Raw genomic sequence first — 17,701 nt, 5'->3', positions numbered from 1 at the left:
AAGGGTTTTATCTCTCACCTGTGTTATTTTGAAGGCGAAACGACAAACGCTGTCAGAGGAGATAGATTTTGAAGGAAGGTGACGGGTTTTTACAAAAATGTAGTGTTGAAGGGGGAATAGCAAAAATCCTGTAGATTTTTGCTGGGGGTTGTCAATTTATGAAATGTAGGTCTAAGTGAGACCTACATAGAGGTTTTTGTTTCATGTCTCTCCGACCTTCCCAGTGGTAGTTACAGGCAGTTTTGTAATGTTTTTCTTCCGAGGAGCAGGTTTTTATCAGTTTTATTCAAAAATTGCTGTAGAGCACAATTTTTGGATTTGGGGTTCGGTTTCTTCATTAGATCACAGTTTAAGCCCGTCCTGATGTGTGTGTTTAGTTTGGTGAGTTTTGAAGCATGTTAAAAGGGTGAAAATACAGCTGAAAGAGGCAAAAGTCACAGTTTTTCGTACTTTTTTGTCTTGAAGGGGGAATTGCCAACTTCCTGTAGATTTTAGCCCGACAATGTACAATTATGAAAGGTAGGTCTAAGTCAGACCTACATAGAGGTTTTTGTTTCATGTTTTTCCGACCTTCCTAGTGGGAGTTACAGGCAGTGTACTTTTTTAGTTTTTATAGGGGGCGCTAGAGCGCAAATTTAATTTTTGAGGTTCCTTTTTTATAAAAAAGGCAATTTTCGCAGGTCCTGATGTGTGGGTCAAATTTGGTGAGTTTTGAAGCATGTTAAGTGGGTCAAATTAGTGCTCGAAGAGGCGGCGGAAGAATAAATATAAAGAACAAGACCAATTAAAGCTGCAAGCAGCGTTGGTCGGGCCCGCGTCTTTGGCAGGTGCTAGTCCTAAGTGTCCCAATACTTTTGTCTACTTGTAGTCTGAAGTGTCCCAAGACTTTTGTCTAGTGTACGTACCTTGGCTGCATTGTGTGGGCACGTTAGTGCTTCCTGCTTTTGAGCAGCCATCTTAGAAAAACAGCACTGCAGGAGCATCAGTGCAGCGGGTCTTTGAAGGGTCATAAAATCAAAACCGGAGCAGGTATTACAAATCCCATCTATACTTTTAATCACAAGGGTTTTATCTCTCACCTGTGTTAATTTGAAGGCGAAACGACAAACGCTGTCAGAGGAGATAGATTTTGAAGGAAGGTGACGGGTTTTTACAAAAATGTTGTGTTGAAGGGGGAATAGCAAACATCCTGTTGATTTTTGCTGGGGGTTGTCAATTTATGAAATGTAGGTCTAAGTGAGACCTACATAGAGGTTTTTGTTTCATGTCTCTCCGACCTTCCCAGTGGGAGTTACAGGCAGTTTTGTAATGTTTTTCTTCCGAGGAGCAGTTTTTTATCAGTTTTATTCAAAAATTGCTGTAGAGCACAATTTTTGAATTTGGGGTTAGGTTTTTTTATTACAGCACAGTTTTTGCCAGTCCTGATGTGTGTGTTCAGTTCGGTGAGTTTTGAAGCATGTTAAGGGGGTCAAATTACAGCGCAAAGAGGCAAAAGTGACTGTTTTTAGTACTTTTTTGTCTTGAAGGGGGAATTGCCAACTTCCTGGTGATTTTAGCCCGAAGACATACAATTATTTTGAACTAGGTCTAAGTCAGACCTACATAGAGGTTTTGGTTTCATGTCTCTCCGACCTTCCTAGTGGGAGTTACAGGCAGTCTGTTTTTTTTTTTTCCTAGGGGGCGCTAGAGCGCAATTTTGATTTTTGGGGTTCGGTTTTTTTATCAAAAGACAATTTTCGCAGGTCCTGATAAGTGTGTCAAATATGGTGAGTTTTGAAGCATGTTAAGTGGGTCAAATTAGTGTTCGAAGAGGCGGCGGAATAATAATAATAATAATAATAATAATAATAATAAAACCTTAGAAAAACAATAGGTCCTTATGTCCCATTGCATAAGGACTCCCTGTGGGAGTCCTTTTGCAATGGGCCATGGCGGGCCCTAATTAAAGCTGCAAGCAGCGTTGGACGGGCCCGCGTCTTTGGCAGGTGCTAGTCCTAAGTGTCCCAATACTTTTGTCTACTTGTAGTCTGAAGTGTCCCAAGACTTTTGTCTAGTGTACCTACCTTGTCTGCATTGTGTGGGCACGTTGGTGCTTCCTGCTTTTAAGCAGCCATCTTAAAAAAACAGCACCGCAGGAGCATCAGTGCAGCGGGTCTTTGAAGGGTCATAAAATCAAAACCGGAGCAGGTATTACAAATCCCATCTATACTTTTAATCACAAGGGTTTTATCTCTCACCTGTGTTATTTTGAAGGCGAAACGACAAACGCTGTCAGAGGAGATAGATTTTGAAGGAAGGTGACGGGTTTTTACAAAAATGTAGTGTTGAAGGGGGAATAGCAAAAATCCTGTAGATTTTTGCTGGGGGTTGTCAATTTATGAAATGTAGGTCTAAGTGAGACCTACATAGAGGTTTTTGTTTCATGTCTCTCCGACCTTCCCAGTGGTAGTTACAGGCAGTTTTGTAATGTTTTTCTTCCGAGGAGCAGGTTTTTATCAGTTTTATTCAAAAATTGCTGTAGAGCACAATTTTTGGATTTGGGGTTCGGTTTCTTCATTAGATCACAGTTTAAGCCCGTCCTGATGTGTGTGTTTAGTTTGGTGAGTTTTGAAGCATGTTAAAAGGGTGAAAATACAGCTGAAAGAGGCAAAAGTCACAGTTTTTCGTACTTTTTTGTCTTGAAGGGGGAATTGCCAACTTCCTGTAGATTTTAGCCCGACAATGTACAATTATGAAAGGTAGGTCTAAGTCAGACCTACATAGAGGTTTTTGTTTCATGTTTTTCCGACCTTCCTAGTGGGAGTTACAGGCAGTGTACTTTTTTAGTTTTTATAGGGGGCGCTAGAGCGCAAATTTAATTTTTGAGGTTCCTTTTTTATAAAAAAGGCAATTTTCGCAGGTCCTGATGTGTGGGTCAAATTTGGTGAGTTTTGAAGCATGTTAAGTGGGTCAAATTAGTGCTCGAAGAGGCGGCGGAAGAATAAATATAAAGAACAAGACCAATTAAAGCTGCAAGCAGCGTTGGACGGGCCCGCGTATTTGGCAGGTGCTAGTCCTAAGTGTCCCAATACTTTTGTCTACTTTTAGTCTGAAGTGTCCCAAGACTTTTGTCTAGTGTACCTACCTTGTCTGCATTGTGTGGGCACGTTAGTGCTTCCTGCTTTTGAGCAGCCATCTTAGAAAAACAGCACCGCAGGAGCATCAGTGCAGCGGTTCTTTGAAGGGTCATAAAATCAAAACCGGAGCAGGTATTACAAATCCCATCTATACTTTTAATCACAAGGGTTGTATCTCTCACCTGTGTTAATTTGAAGGCAAAACGACAAACGCGCTCAGAGGAGATAGATTTTGAAGGAAGGTGACGGGTTTTTACAAAAATGTTGTTTTGAAGGGGGAATAGCAAACTTCCTGTTTATTTTTGGTGGGGGTTGTCAATTTATGAAATGTAGGTGTAAGTGAGACCTACAAAGAGGTTTTTGTTTCATGTCTCTCCGACCTTCCCAGTGTGAGTTACAGGCAGTTTTGTCTTTTTTTTCTTCCGAGGAGCAGTTTTTTGTCGGTTTGATAAAAAAATTGCTGTAGAGCACAATTTTTGGATTTGGGGTTAGGTTTTTTCATTAGATCACAGTTTTAGCCAGTCCTGATGTGTGTGTTAAGTTTGGTGAGTTTTGAAGCATGTTAAGGGGGTCAAATTACAGCTCAAAGAGGCAAAATTGACTGTTTTTAGTACTTTTTTGTCTTGAAGGGGGAATTGCCAACTTGCTGTTGATTTTCGCCCGAGAATGTACCATTATGAAAGTTAGGTCTGAGTCAGACCTACATAGAGGATTTTGTTTCATGTTTTTCCGACCTTCCTAGTGGGAGTTACAGGCAGTGAACTTTTTTTGTTTTTATAGGGGGCGCTAGAGCGCAATATTAATTTTTTAGGTTTGTTTGTTATAAAAAAGGCAATTTTTGCAGGTCCTGATGTGTGGGTCAAATTTGGTGAGTTTTGAAGCATGTTAAGTGGGTCAAATTAGTGCTCAAAGAGGCGGCGGAAGAATAAATATAAAGAACAAGACCAATTAAAGCTGCAAGCAGCGTTGGACGGGCCCGCGTATTTGGCAGGTGCTAGTCCTAAGTGTCCCAATACTTTTGTCTACTTTTAGTCTGAAGTGTCCCAAGACTTTTGTGTAGTGTACGTACCTTGTCTGCATTGTGTGGGCACGTTAGTGCTTCCTGCTTTTAAGCAGCCATCTTGAAAAAACAGCACCGCAGGAGCATCAGTGCAGCGGGTCTTTGAAGGGTCATAAAATCAAAACCGGAGCAGGTATTACGAATCCCATCTATACTTTTAATCACAAGGGTTTAATCTCTCACCTGTGTTAGTTTGAAGGCAAAACGACAAACGCACTCAGAGGAGATAGATTTTGAAGGAAGGTGACCGGTTTTAACATAAATGTTGTATTGAAGGGGGAATAGAAAATTTCCAGTTGATTTTTGCTGGGGGTTGTCAATTTATGAAATGTAGGTCTAAGTGAGACCTACATAGAGATTTTTGTTTCATGTCTCTCCGACCTTCCCAGTGTGAGTTACAGGCAGTTTTGTAGTTTTTTCCTTCCGAGGAGCAGTTTTTTGTGCGTTTTATGAAAAAATTGCTGTAGAGCACAATTTTTGGATTTGGGGTTAGGTTTTTTCATTAGATCACAGTTTTAGCCAGTCGTGATGTGTGTGTTAAGTTTGGTGAGTTTTGAAGCATGTCAAGGGGGTCAAATAATAGCTCAAAGAGGCAAAAGTGACTGTTTTTGGTACTTTTTTGTCTTGAAGGGGGAATTGCCAACTTCCTGTAGATTTTAGCCCGACAATGTACAATTATGAAAGCTAGGTCTAAGTCAGACCTACATAGAGGATTTTGATTCATGTCTCTCCGACCTTCCTAGTGGGAGTTACAGGCAGTGTACTTTTTTTGTTTTTATAGGGGGCGCTAGAGCGCAATTTTAATTTTTGAGGTTCGTTTATTAAAAAAAAGGCAATTTTCGCAGGTCCTGATGTGTGGGTCAAATTTGGTGAGTTTGGAAGCATGTTAAGTGGGTCAAATTAGTGCTCAAAGAGGCGGCGGAAGAATAATTATAAAGAACAAGTCCAACAAGACAGGCATCTATTTGTGGTGGTTTTGTCCCAATACTGTTGTCCAGTGATGGTCATAAGTGTCCCAATACTTTTGTCTACTTTTAGTCTGAAGTGTCCCAAGACTTTTGTCTAGTGTACCTACCTTGTCTGCATTGTGTGGGCACGTTAGTGCTTCCTGCTTTTAAGCAGCCATCTTGAAAAAACAGCACCGCAGGAGCATCAGTGCAGCGGGTCTTTGAAGGGTCATAAAATCAAAACCGGAGCAGGTATTACGAATCCCATCTATACTTTTAATCACAAGGGTTTAATCTCTCACCTGTGTTAGTTTGAAGGCGAAACGACAAACGCACTCAGAGGAGATAGATTTTGAAGGAAGGTGACCGGTTTTAACATAAATGTTGTATTGAAGGGGGAATAGAAAATTTCCAGTTGATTTTTGCTGGGGGTTGTCAATTTATGAAATGTAGGTCTAAGTGAGACCTACATAGAGATTTTTGTTTCATGTCTCTCCGACCTTCCCAGTGGGAGTTACAGGCAGGTTTGTAGTTTTTTCCTTGTTAGGAGCAGTTTTTTGTGCGTTTTATGAAAAAATTGCTGTAGAGCACAATTTTTGGATTTGGGGTTAGGTTTTTTCATTAGATCACAGTTTTAGCCAGTCCTGATGTGTGTGTTCAGTTTGGTGAGTTTTGAAGCATGTTAAGGGGGTCAAATTACAGCGCAAAGATGCAAAAGTGACTGTTTTTAGTACTTTTTTGTCTTGAAGGGGGAATTGCCAACTTCCTGGTGATTTTAGCCCGAAGACATACAATTATTTTGAACTAGGTCTAAGTCAGACCTACATAGAGGTTTTGGTTTCATGTCTCTCCGACCTTCCTAGTGGGAGTTACAGGCAGTCTGTTTTTTTTTTTTCCTAGGGGGCGCTAGAGCGCAATTTTGATTTTTGGGGTTCGGTTTTTTTATCAAAAGACAATTTTCGCAGGTCCTGATAAGTGTGTCAAATATGGTGAGTTTTGAAGCATGTTAAGTGGGTCAAATTAGTGTTCGAAGAGGCGGCGGAATAATAATAATAATAATAATAATAATAATAATAAAACCTTAGAAAAACAATAGGTCCTTATGTCCCATTGCATAAGGACTCCCTGTGGGAGTCCTTTTGCAATGGGCCGTGCGGGCCCTAATAAAGAATAATAATAAAACGGACGAAAAACAATAGGTCCTTATGTCCCATTGCATAAGGACTCCCTGTGGGAGTCCTTTTGCAATGGGCCGTGCGGGCCCTAATAAAGAATAATAAAACGGACGAAATACAATAGGTCCTTATGTCCCATTGCATAAGGACTCCCTGTGGGAGTCCTTTTGCAATGGGCCATGGCGGGCCCTAATTAAAGCTGCAAGCAGCGTTGGACGGGCCCGCGTCTTTGGCAGGTGCTAGTCCTAAGTGTCCCAATACTTTTGTCTACTTGTAGTCTGAAGTGTCCCAAGACTTTTGTCTAGTGTACCTACCTTGTCTGCATTGTGTGGGCACGTTGGTGCTTCCTGCTTTTAAGCAGCCATCTTAAAAAAACAGCACCGCAGGAGCATCAGTGCAGCGGGTCTTTGAAGGGTCATAAAATCAAAACCGGAGCAGGTATTACAAATCCCATCTATACTTTTAATCACAAGGGTTTTATCTCTCACCTGTGTTATTTTGAAGGCGAAACGACAAACGCTGTCAGAGGAGATAGATTTTGAAGGAAGGTGACGGGTTTTTACAAAAATGTAGTGTTGAAGGGGGAATAGCAAAAATCCTGTAGATTTTTGCTGGGGGTTGTCAATTTATGAAATGTAGGTCTAAGTGAGACCTACATAGAGGTTTTTGTTTCATGTCTCTCCGACCTTCCCAGTGGTAGTTACAGGCAGTTTTGTAATGTTTTTCTTCCGAGGAGCAGGTTTTTATCAGTTTTATTCAAAAATTGCTGTAGAGCACAATTTTTGGATTTGGGGTTCGGTTTCTTCATTAGATCACAGTTTAAGCCCGTCCTGATGTGTGTGTTTAGTTTGGTGAGTTTTGAAGCATGTTAAAAGGGTGAAAATACAGCTGAAAGAGGCAAAAGTCACAGTTTTTCGTACTTTTTTGTCTTGAAGGGGGAATTGCCAACTTCCTGTAGATTTTAGCCCGACAATGTACAATTATGAAAGGTAGGTCTAAGTCAGACCTACATAGAGGTTTTTGTTTCATGTTTTTCCGACCTTCCTAGTGGGAGTTACAGGCAGTGTACTTTTTTAGTTTTTATAGGGGGCGCTAGAGCGCAAATTTAATTTTTGAGGTTCCTTTTTTATAAAAAAGGCAATTTTCGCAGGTCCTGATGTGTGGGTCAAATTTGGTGAGTTTTGAAGCATGTTAAGTGGGTCAAATTAGTGCTCGAAGAGGCGGCGGAAGAATAAATATAAAGAACAAGACCAATTAAAGCTGCAAGCAGCGTTGGTCGGGCCCGCGTCTTTGGCAGGTGCTAGTCCTAAGTGTCCCAATACTTTTGTCTACTTGTAGTCTGAAGTGTCCCAAGACTTTTGTCTAGTGTACGTACCTTGGCTGCATTGTGTGGGCACGTTAGTGCTTCCTGCTTTTGAGCAGCCATCTTAGAAAAACAGCACTGCAGGAGCATCAGTGCAGCGGGTCTTTGAAGGGTCATAAAATCAAAACCGGAGCAGGTATTACAAATCCCATCTATACTTTTAATCACAAGGGTTTTATCTCTCACCTGTGTTAATTTGAAGGCGAAACGACAAACGCTGTCAGAGGAGATAGATTTTGAAGGAAGGTGACGGGTTTTTACAAAAATGTTGTGTTGAAGGGGGAATAGCAAACATCCTGTTGATTTTTGCTGGGGGTTGTCAATTTATGAAATGTAGGTCTAAGTGAGACCTACATAGAGGTTTTTGTTTCATGTCTCTCCGACCTTCCCAGTGGGAGTTACAGGCAGTTTTGTAATGTTTTTCTTCCGAGGAGCAGTTTTTTATCAGTTTTATTCAAAAATTGCTGTAGAGCACAATTTTTGAATTTGGGGTTAGGTTTTTTTATTACAGCACAGTTTTTGCCAGTCCTGATGTGTGTGTTCAGTTCGGTGAGTTTTGAAGCATGTTAAGGGGGTCAAATTACAGCGCAAAGAGGCAAAAGTGACTGTTTTTAGTACTTTTTTGTCTTGAAGGGGGAATTGCCAACTTCCTGGTGATTTTAGCCCGAAGACATACAATTATTTTGAACTAGGTCTAAGTCAGACCTACATAGAGGTTTTGGTTTCATGTCTCTCCGACCTTCCTAGTGGGAGTTACAGGCAGTCTGTTTTTTTTTTTTCCTAGGGGGCGCTAGAGCGCAATTTTGATTTTTGGGGTTCGGTTTTTTTATCAAAAGACAATTTTCGCAGGTCCTGATAAGTGTGTCAAATATGGTGAGTTTTGAAGCATGTTAAGTGGGTCAAATTAGTGTTCGAAGAGGCGGCGGAATAATAATAATAATAATAATAATAATAATAATAAAACCTTAGAAAAACAATAGGTCCTTATGTCCCATTGCATAAGGACTCCCTGTGGGAGTCCTTTTGCAATGGGCCGTGCGGGCCCTAATTAAAGCTGCAAGCAGCGTTGTTCGGGCCCGCGTATTTGGCAGGTGCTAGTCCTAAGTGTCCCAATACTTTTGTCTACTTTTAGTCTGAAGTGTCCCAAGACTTTTGTCTAGTGTACCTACCTTGTCTGCATTGTGTGGGCACGTTGGTGCTTCCTGCTTTTGAGCAGCCATCTTAAAAAAACAGCACCGCAGGAGCATCAGTGCAGCGGGTCTTTGAAGGGTCATAAAATCAAAACCGGAGCAGGTATTACAAATCCCATCTATACTTTTAATCACAAGGGTTGTATCTGTCACCTGTGTTATTTTGAAGGCGAAACGACAAACGCGCTCAGAGGAGATAGATTTTGAAGGAAGGTGACCGGTTTTAACAAAAATGTAGTTTTGAAGGGGGAATAGAAAACGTCCTGTTGATTTTTGCTGGGGGTTGTCAATTTATGAAATGTAGGTCTAAGTGAGACCTACATAGCGGTTTTTGTTTCATGTCTCTCCGACCTTCCCAGTGGGAGTTACAGGCAGTTTAGTAATATTTTTCATCCGAAGAGCAGTTTTTTGTGCGTTTTATTAAAAAAATTCTGTAGAGCGCAATTTTTAAATTTGGGGTTAGGTTATTTTATTAGATCACAGTTTTTGCCACTCCTGATGTGTGCGTTCAGTTTGGTGAGTTTTGAAGCATGTTAAGGGGGTCAAATTACAGCTGAAAGAGGCAAAAGTGACTGATTTTATTAAAATTGAGTGTTGAAGGGGGAATAGCAAACTTCCTGTAGATTTTTGCCCGAGAAAATAAATTAATAAAATTTAAGTCTAAGTGAGACCTACATAGAGGTTTTTGTTTCATGTCTCTACGACATTCGTACGGGGAGTTAGAACAAGTTGGCTTGGTAGGGGGCGCTAGAGCGCAATTTTGTGTTTTGGCGTTAGGTATTTTTACCAAAGAGTTTTGTTCGCGTTTTTTTATGTGTGCGTCAAATTTGGTGAGTTTTGAAGCATGTTAAGGGGGTGAAAGTAGTGCGCAAAGCTGCGGAAGAATAAAGAAAGAATAAAGAATAATAATAAAACCTTACAATTTCAATAGGTCCTTATGTCCCATTGCATAAGGACTCCCTGTGGGAGTCCTTTTGCAATGGGCCACTGCGGGCCCTAATTAAAGCTGCAAGCAGCATTGGTCGGGCCCGCGTATTTGGCAGGTGCTAGTCCTAAGTGTCCCAATACTTTTGTCTACTTTTAGTCTGAAGTGTCCCAAGACTTTTGTCTAGTGTACCTACCTTGTCTGCATTGTGTGGGCACGTTAGTGCAGCCTGCTTTTAAGCAGCCATCTTGAAAAAACAGCACCGCAGGAGCATCAGCGCAGCGGGTCTTTGAAGGGTCATAAAATCAAAACCGGAGCAGGTATTACAAATCCCATCTATACTTTTAATCACAAGGGTTGTATCTCTCACCTGTGTTAATTTGAAGGCAAAACGACAAACGCGCTCAGAGGAGATAGATTTTGAAGGAAGGTGACCGGTTTTTACAAAAATGTTGTTTTGAAGGGGGAATAGCAAACTTCCTGTAGATTTTTGGTGGGGGTTGTCAATTTATGAAATGTAGGTCTAAGTGAGACCTACATAGAGGTTTTTGTTTCATGTCTCTCCGACCTTCCCAGTGGGAGTTACAGGCAGTTTTGTCTTTTTTTTCTTCCGAGTAGCAGTTTTTTGTCGGTTTGATTAAAAAATTGCTGTAGAGCACAATTTTTGGATTTGGGGTTAGGTTTTTTCATTAGATCACAGTTTTAGCCAGTCCTGATGTGTGTGTTCAGTTTGGTGAGTTTTGAAGCATGTTAAGGGGGTCAAATAACAGCTCAAAGATGCAAAAGTGACTGTTTTTAGTACTTTTTTGTCTTGAAGGGGGAATTGCCAACTTCCTGTTGATTTTAGCCCAAGAATGTACCATTATGAAAGTTAGGTCTGAGTCCGACCTACATAGAGAATTTTGTTTCATGTTTTTCCGACCTTCGTAGTGGGAGTTACAGGCAGTCTAGTTTTTTTTTTCTCCTAGGGGGCGCTAGAGCGCAATCTTGAGTTTTGAGGTTTGGTTTTTTGATAAAAAGTTTTGCCAAGAATTACTGATGTGTGTGTAAAATTTGGTGAGTTTTGAAGCATGTTAAGGGGGTCAAAGTAGTGCGCAAAGCTGCGGAAGAATAATAATAATAATAATAATAATAAAACCTTAGAAATTCAATAGGTCCTTATGTCCCATTGCATAAGGACTCCCTGTGGGAGTCCTTTTGCAATGGGCCGTGCGGGCCCTAATAAAGAATAATAAAACGTTACAAATTCAATAGGTCCTTATGTCCCATTGCATAAGGACTCCCTGTGGGAGTCCTTTTGCAATGGGCCGTGCGGGCCCTAATAAAACCTTAGAAATTCAATAGGTCCTTATGTCCCATTGCATAAGGACTCCCTGTGGGAGTCCTTTTGCAATGGGCCGTGCGGGCCCTAATAATAATAATTCAAAAATATTAATGGCATATCAATTAAAATGTAAATAAAAATTGAATGCCTCTTTTCTATTTGCAGCCTTCTGAGGTAAATATCAAAATGAACTTTTTCCACAGGCTAATAATAAATTTGAAAATAAAATAACAATAATGAATGAATCAAACATTCAAGCCTTGAAGTAGCAAGAGAAAGTGCATGAATAAAACGTTAATTATTGCTCAGTTTGCTACACTGATTTGCTTTAACACTGAATATGGAACAAGCAACGCTTATATAACTTAATAGTGCAAAATCAACTTTCAAAAAACAAACAAAAAAACATCAATGGTATATTAAATGACATTTAAATAAAAAATTGAATGCCTCTTTTCTATTTGCAGCCTTCTGAGGTAAATATCAACATTAACTTTTTCCACAGGCTAATAAATTTGAAAATAAAATAACAATGACTAAACCAACCATTCAGGCCTTTTTACTGCTCAGTTTGCGACACACTGATCTAATCTGATGTGCCCAAGCCAGAGACCTGGCATCTTTTTTGGGATGCTAGTTCATTAATGTCGGGCCTCAGGTGGGCGGGGTTGGCGGGGCGGGGTTTGGTGGTAGCGGGGGGTGTATATTGTAGCGTCTCGGAAGAGTTAGTGCTGCAAGGGGTTCTGGGTATATGTTCTGTTGTGTTTATGTTGTGTTACGGTGCGGATGTTCTCCCGAAATGTGTTTGTCATTCTTGTTTGGTGTGGTTTCACAGTGTGGCGCATATTTGTAACAGTGTTAAAGTTGTTTATGCGGCCACCCTCAGTGTGACCTGTATGGCTGTTGATCAAGTATGGATTGCATTCACTTATGTGTGTGTAGAAGCCGCATATATCATGTGACAGGGGCCGGCACGCTGTTTGTATGGAGGAAAAGCAGACGTGACGACAGGTTGTAGAGGACGCTAAAGGCAGTGCCTTTAAGGCACGCCCCCAATATTGTTGTCCGGGTGGAAATCGGGACAAATTCGGGAGAATGGTTGCCCCGGGAGACTTTCGAGAGGGGCACTGAAAATCGGGAGGGTTGGCAAGTATGACTATTAGCGGTGAATGCGGTGTTACAGTGGCACCGCCGCTGTATAATACCGGCGGGCCAGCTCTAATGTTAATTTGATATTGCCTCAAGGGCCAAATTAAATTACACGGGGCCCGCGGGCCAGAGTTTGACACCCATGCCTTAGGGAGTTTAAAAATGGAAGTACAATGTGGAATAACTGCTGACATTGGAGTGTGTGTGAGCATCAGAACCTCTCATGTAGGGCGTCTAAAAATGTGATACTTTATGAACGCATGGCAACAGATGAATCCGATATCAGCGCCAACAGACGATTGGAGCCAACCTGAGAATTCTCTACATGCCTTGAAGCTGTTGGCTCTTTTTCCAGACAGACCGGTTAATAGTGATGTGCGGATCGATACTGAAAAATCGATACCGCCGATAATAGATCTTTAGGCTCTAATATCGATTCTCAAATCAAAATATCGATACTTTTGATACTTATCATTTGAGATAATGTGTATAATTACCAAGGAACAGTGTAAAGTAACTAAATCGTTGAAATCTTGTTTAAATAAAACACGATTCGATCGCAGGAACTACTTTTTCTTCCGCCTCGGTAAGTACGTAATATGCAAGTGCTGCGGCATACTGCTGTGCTCAGTCATTCAGTCTTGTCATTTGTTTATTAGAAAAAAATACTGTCAATAAAAATAAGTCGCTTACTATTATAAACAACAAGTGGATGTAGCCTTTTATTATCGGCTACTTGGAGAAACTATATACAGAATTGAATATGAATACGCAGTGGTTCTCAAACTTTTCTTCACCAAGTACCACTTCAGAAAACACTTGGCTCCGCAAGTACCAGCATAATGACCAACATAAAAATACAGTATCGTAGTAGGCCTAAGTATTCATTAAAATATATATAAAGAATGTTGTAACACAACACACAGTTTGAACAGTAACACTGTGTTTGAATATAAGAAAATAAAAGAGTTGTATTATAACATTTAATCAAGTTATTCTTTGGCCTACCAATAGATAGAGCCGGCTAGGGTTGAACGGTATATCGGTACTAATTAAGTACCGCGGTACTAATGAATCATAAACGGTTGTATACTGCATCCAAAAATTACAGTTTCCCTATTTTTTTTAACGGGCGTGACGGTCCTCCGTTGTCAGGTTGTGACATTGCTGGTTTTAAAAGCAGTGGACCATGTTCGGCAACACACACGCACGGAGTACTTAAAAGCAGACACAGTGTGCAGACAGAAAAGGGAGAATGGACGCATTTTGGCTTAAAAACTGAAGATAAAGGTGAAGTTATAACACTGAAACACCCTCAGTAAGAGGTGCTTTAAAACATTGTTTTTCAACCACTGTGCCGTGGGAGATTATCTAATTTCACCTATTTGGGTTAAAATATTTTTTGCAAACCAGTAATTATAGTCTGCAAATGATGTGTTGTTGTTGAGTGTCGGTGCTGTCTAGAGCTCGGCAGAGTAACTTTGTAATACTCTTCCATATCAGTAAATGGCAGCCGGTAAATGCTTTGTAGATGTCGGGAACAGCGGGAGGCAGTGTGCAGGTAAAAAGGTGTCTAATGCTTAAACCAAAAATAAACAAAAGGTGAGTGCCCCTAAGAAAAGGCATTGAAGTTTAGGGCAGGCTATGCAGAACGAAACTAAAACTGAACTGGCTACAAAGTAAAGAAAAACAGAATGCTGGACGACAGCAAAGACTTACTGTGGAGCAAAGACGGTGTCCACAATGTACATCCGAACATGACATGACAATCGACAATGTCCCCACAAAGAAGGATAAAAACAACTGAAATATTCTTGATTGCTAAAACAAAGTAGATGCGGGAAATATCGCTCAAAGGAAGACATGAAACTGCTACAGGAAAATACCAAAAAAAAAAGAAAAAGCCACCGAAATAGGAGTGCAAGACAAGAACTAAAACACTACACACAGGAAAACTGCAAAAAACTCAAAATAAGTCACGGTGTGATGTGACAGGTGGTGACAGTACACCTACTTTGAGACAAGAGCTATATTGATGCATGCTTGGTTATGGTTTAAAGTCATATGAATGAAATAAGTTTATTTCGGTCATATAATCAACCATCAACCATTTTGTGTGACCAGTTTTTTAACAGTACAGATTATAAATATTTAACAATCATACACATTTACACACAAAAAGAAAAGAAAAAGAATGACCGAAAAAGGAATAGGCTGAAGCCAAAGCTTATATTTGCCAATCCTATACATTCACTGAAAATTAGATTTCCTGGAACATCAACGGATTGACAGATTGATGTCTCTTTCTCGATTCTCGATATCCTTTCCGTATCCAACAATTGCGACAGCTACTTCTAAATCACTAATCCTCGCCTTTATGGGGACAAATAAAGTAAGTTTCTTACAAGTATCATCCCTGCAGAACGAGGAATAGCTAAACATGCTTCACTACACACCGTAGGAGGATACACTAGCTCACCGCCAACAAGCCGACGCTCCTCAATGTAAACAAATGGCTTGGGTGGATCTACACCTGACAGCCACTGTAATGATACCAAGTACAAGAGCACATCTAGTCGATACTACTATGATTACATGGATATTTTAATTGTCACAAAATCTTTTTTCCTTTTTTAGAAAGGACTTTAATTATGACCAATGTATGATCCTGTAACTACTTGGTATTGGATTGATACTTAAATTTTTGGTATCATCCAAAACGTATGTAAAGCATCCAAACAACAGAAGAAAAAGTGATTATTGCATTTTAACAGAAGTGTAGATAGAACATGTTAAAACAGAAAGTTAGCAGATATTAACAGTAAATGAATAAGTAGATTAATAATCCATTTTCTACCGCGTGTCCCTCATAATGTTGACAAGCCAATAGAATGGGAAAAAACACAATATGTTACTGCATATGTCAGCAGACTAATTAGGAGCCTTTGTTTGCTTACTACTAAAAGACAAGTTCACTATTATATTTAATGCTAAAATTGTTCTTCGATTGCAATAAGAAACATATGTTTAATGTACCGGAAGATTAAAAAAAAAAGAAAAAAAGAAGCCAATAATGCCATTTTTAGTGGGGTTTTTGAAGAAAAGTATCAAAATATATGCTGGTACCCGCGTACCACAGTTGAGAATCGCTGCAATAACGCATTGAGTGCAGATAAAACCACACTTGGTTTTGTTTGAAGATGATTCCCCAAGAGAAGCAACACTGGAAATACACTACTTTTTAAATTTTACCAGACACCTTAGGTATATTTGCACAAAGTATCAGATCTGTATCGCCGATACCAGCCTGAATTAACTCGGAATCAGATCGTCACTGCTGGGTAACTGCTATATTCTCAGGCAATATTTCAGCACACACACACACACTTTTTTCTGTTTGTAATCCTTTTTGAGTCAGTCTATGACTCTGCTATTTATTCTAAACATGTCATATATTTTTTGTTCTATCGCATCTTTATTCTTTATTTGTCCTCACAACATCGATCTATTCTTACACATTCTCTATTTTTTTTGCTCCCAATTAGAGAATGGTGACAATCAGGCAGGCAGGAAGTGAACAAACTGTCAGCAAATGCTGGAAATACATGGAAATAAAAAAAGGTAGGAATAAATCAGTTCTGCTTCTTCCTTCTTCTTTTCAGACATGTTGCATTGCACAAGTAGAAATAGGTGATTCAAGATTCAAGATTGTTTATTGTCATATGCACAGTTAAACAGACAGTTTGCCGTACAATTAAAATCTTACTTTGCTAGTCCACCCTTCAACAAGTCACACGGTACTTAGCTAAAATAAAAATAAAAATAAAAATGTATATACAAGGCACAATAAGTAACATTACATTATTGCACATTCTGATTGACAGTCAACAGTATAAATATGGAGGTGACATTGGGTCACAGCAGCAGTTAAATAGGTGATGGTCCTCAATTGAACTCGTTAAGCATTTTTAAAACAGAACCATTACTACTTATTAATATACACGTTAGACAACATAACATCAATTCATGTAGTGCAAAAGGGAATGTACAGTATGTAAACATGATGATCCAGTTTTGCCTGAAAGGGAGTGGGAAGAAAATAATTTATTTAACCCCACGCCCCGTTCTCCATTCAGTGATTAATACATTGACCTTCACTGTTATTTTGTTCAAGGATTAATAAATAAATGTCATACCATAGTGGCGTTACAACAGGTAACAAATAATTTATTGAAACAATTTGTAGCAACAATGTAAGAAGAATACACAGTACTAACAATGTTAATAGACAAAAATACCACCAATGGTAATAGACAATATACCAACGATGGTAAGAAAATATTGAGCACATGTTAACTCTATGAGATGGAGTACAACAGCAATTCACATTAAAGACCCTCATCTCTATATTTGAACCAGGCCTGATGTTTATATGACAGTTTAAAGCGATGAATAGTTTGGCATTGCTTGTGTTGTAAGTCCAGTTTGTTATAGAGTTTACAGACAGACAAAAACGTTCATGAGTGGTTTGTGCTGTTGTTAATGAAAAATATCTAAAACTTCTCAAGTTATGAGCCCGCACTGTTTTGAAAAAGAAAATGTAGGTTAGGTGGTAATAATTTATTAAATGCTTTTTATAAGATTATTGATGTACAGTAGGAAAGGGATTCGAATGGCCCCATTCCTGGGTGGGTCTCGCGTGAGAGGAATAGGGGGGTTAGTCCTTTTGTTATGCAGTCTGCTGAAAATGTTGGAAAGCGCCACTATACAAAGCAACTGAGGCTGTGGTCGAAGTTGGAATAGCCACAAAACTAATTTTAAGATATTTTACACTCCTCTGCTATTTGGCGGCTAAAGGGGATAGTGCAGCCCACCAATTTGTCACGATTCATGTGTCAGATAAACTGTGACGAATGAGGCCATATTAATTATTTTTCTACTGTATTGTATTTAACAAGATCATCAAATTTGAGCAACTTAGATTGCATTAACAGATTATGAGTATGTTCTATAAAATGTTTATATATATATATATATATATATATATATATATATATATATATATATATTTTGTGTGTGTGTGTGTGTGTGTGTGTGTGTGTGTGTGTGTGTGTGTGTGTGTGTGTGTGTGTGTGTGTATACACTGCATTTTTCGGAGTATAAGTCGCACCGGCCGAAAACGCATAACAAAGAAGGGAAAAACATATATAAGTCGCACTGGAGTATAAGTCGCATTTTTTGGGGAAATTTATTTGATAAAACCCAACACCAAGAATAGATATTTGAAAGGCAATTTAAAATAAATAAAGAATAGTGAACAACAGGCTGAATAAGTGTACGTTATATGAGGCATAAATAACCAACTGAACGTGCCTGGTATGTTAACGTAACATATTATGGTAAGAGTCATTCAAATAACTATAACATATAGAACATGCTATACGTTTACCAA

General features: G+C 39.4%; 1 protein-coding gene across 2 annotated transcripts in view; it reads left to right on the top strand.

Annotated features, from left to right (window-relative positions):
- Positions 1-17,701, top strand: part of sec61a1a (SEC61 translocon subunit alpha 1a) — a 90,560-nt gene that overhangs the window by 41,579 nt on the left and 31,280 nt on the right. Inside the window, exon 4 of one of the 2 annotated variants that reach the window (XM_061939909.2) lies at positions 15,795-15,870. In XM_061939909.2, the coding sequence (XP_061795893.1) occupies positions 15,798-15,870 (73 nt within the window). In that variant the 5' untranslated portion in view covers positions 15,795-15,797. Of the gene's footprint in view, positions 1-15,782; positions 15,871-17,701 lie in introns of those variants that run through there. The other variant, XM_061939914.1, reaches the window with a different exon arrangement.

Source organism: Nerophis lumbriciformis, linkage group LG03 (assembly GCF_033978685.3).
Source record: "Nerophis lumbriciformis linkage group LG03, RoL_Nlum_v2.1, whole genome shotgun sequence".
In the NCBI taxonomy this organism is placed as follows: Eukaryota; Metazoa; Chordata; class Actinopteri; order Syngnathiformes; family Syngnathidae; genus Nerophis; species Nerophis lumbriciformis.
Note: the sequence above shows the minus strand (reverse complement) of the source record. Positions and strands in the feature narration are given on the sequence as shown.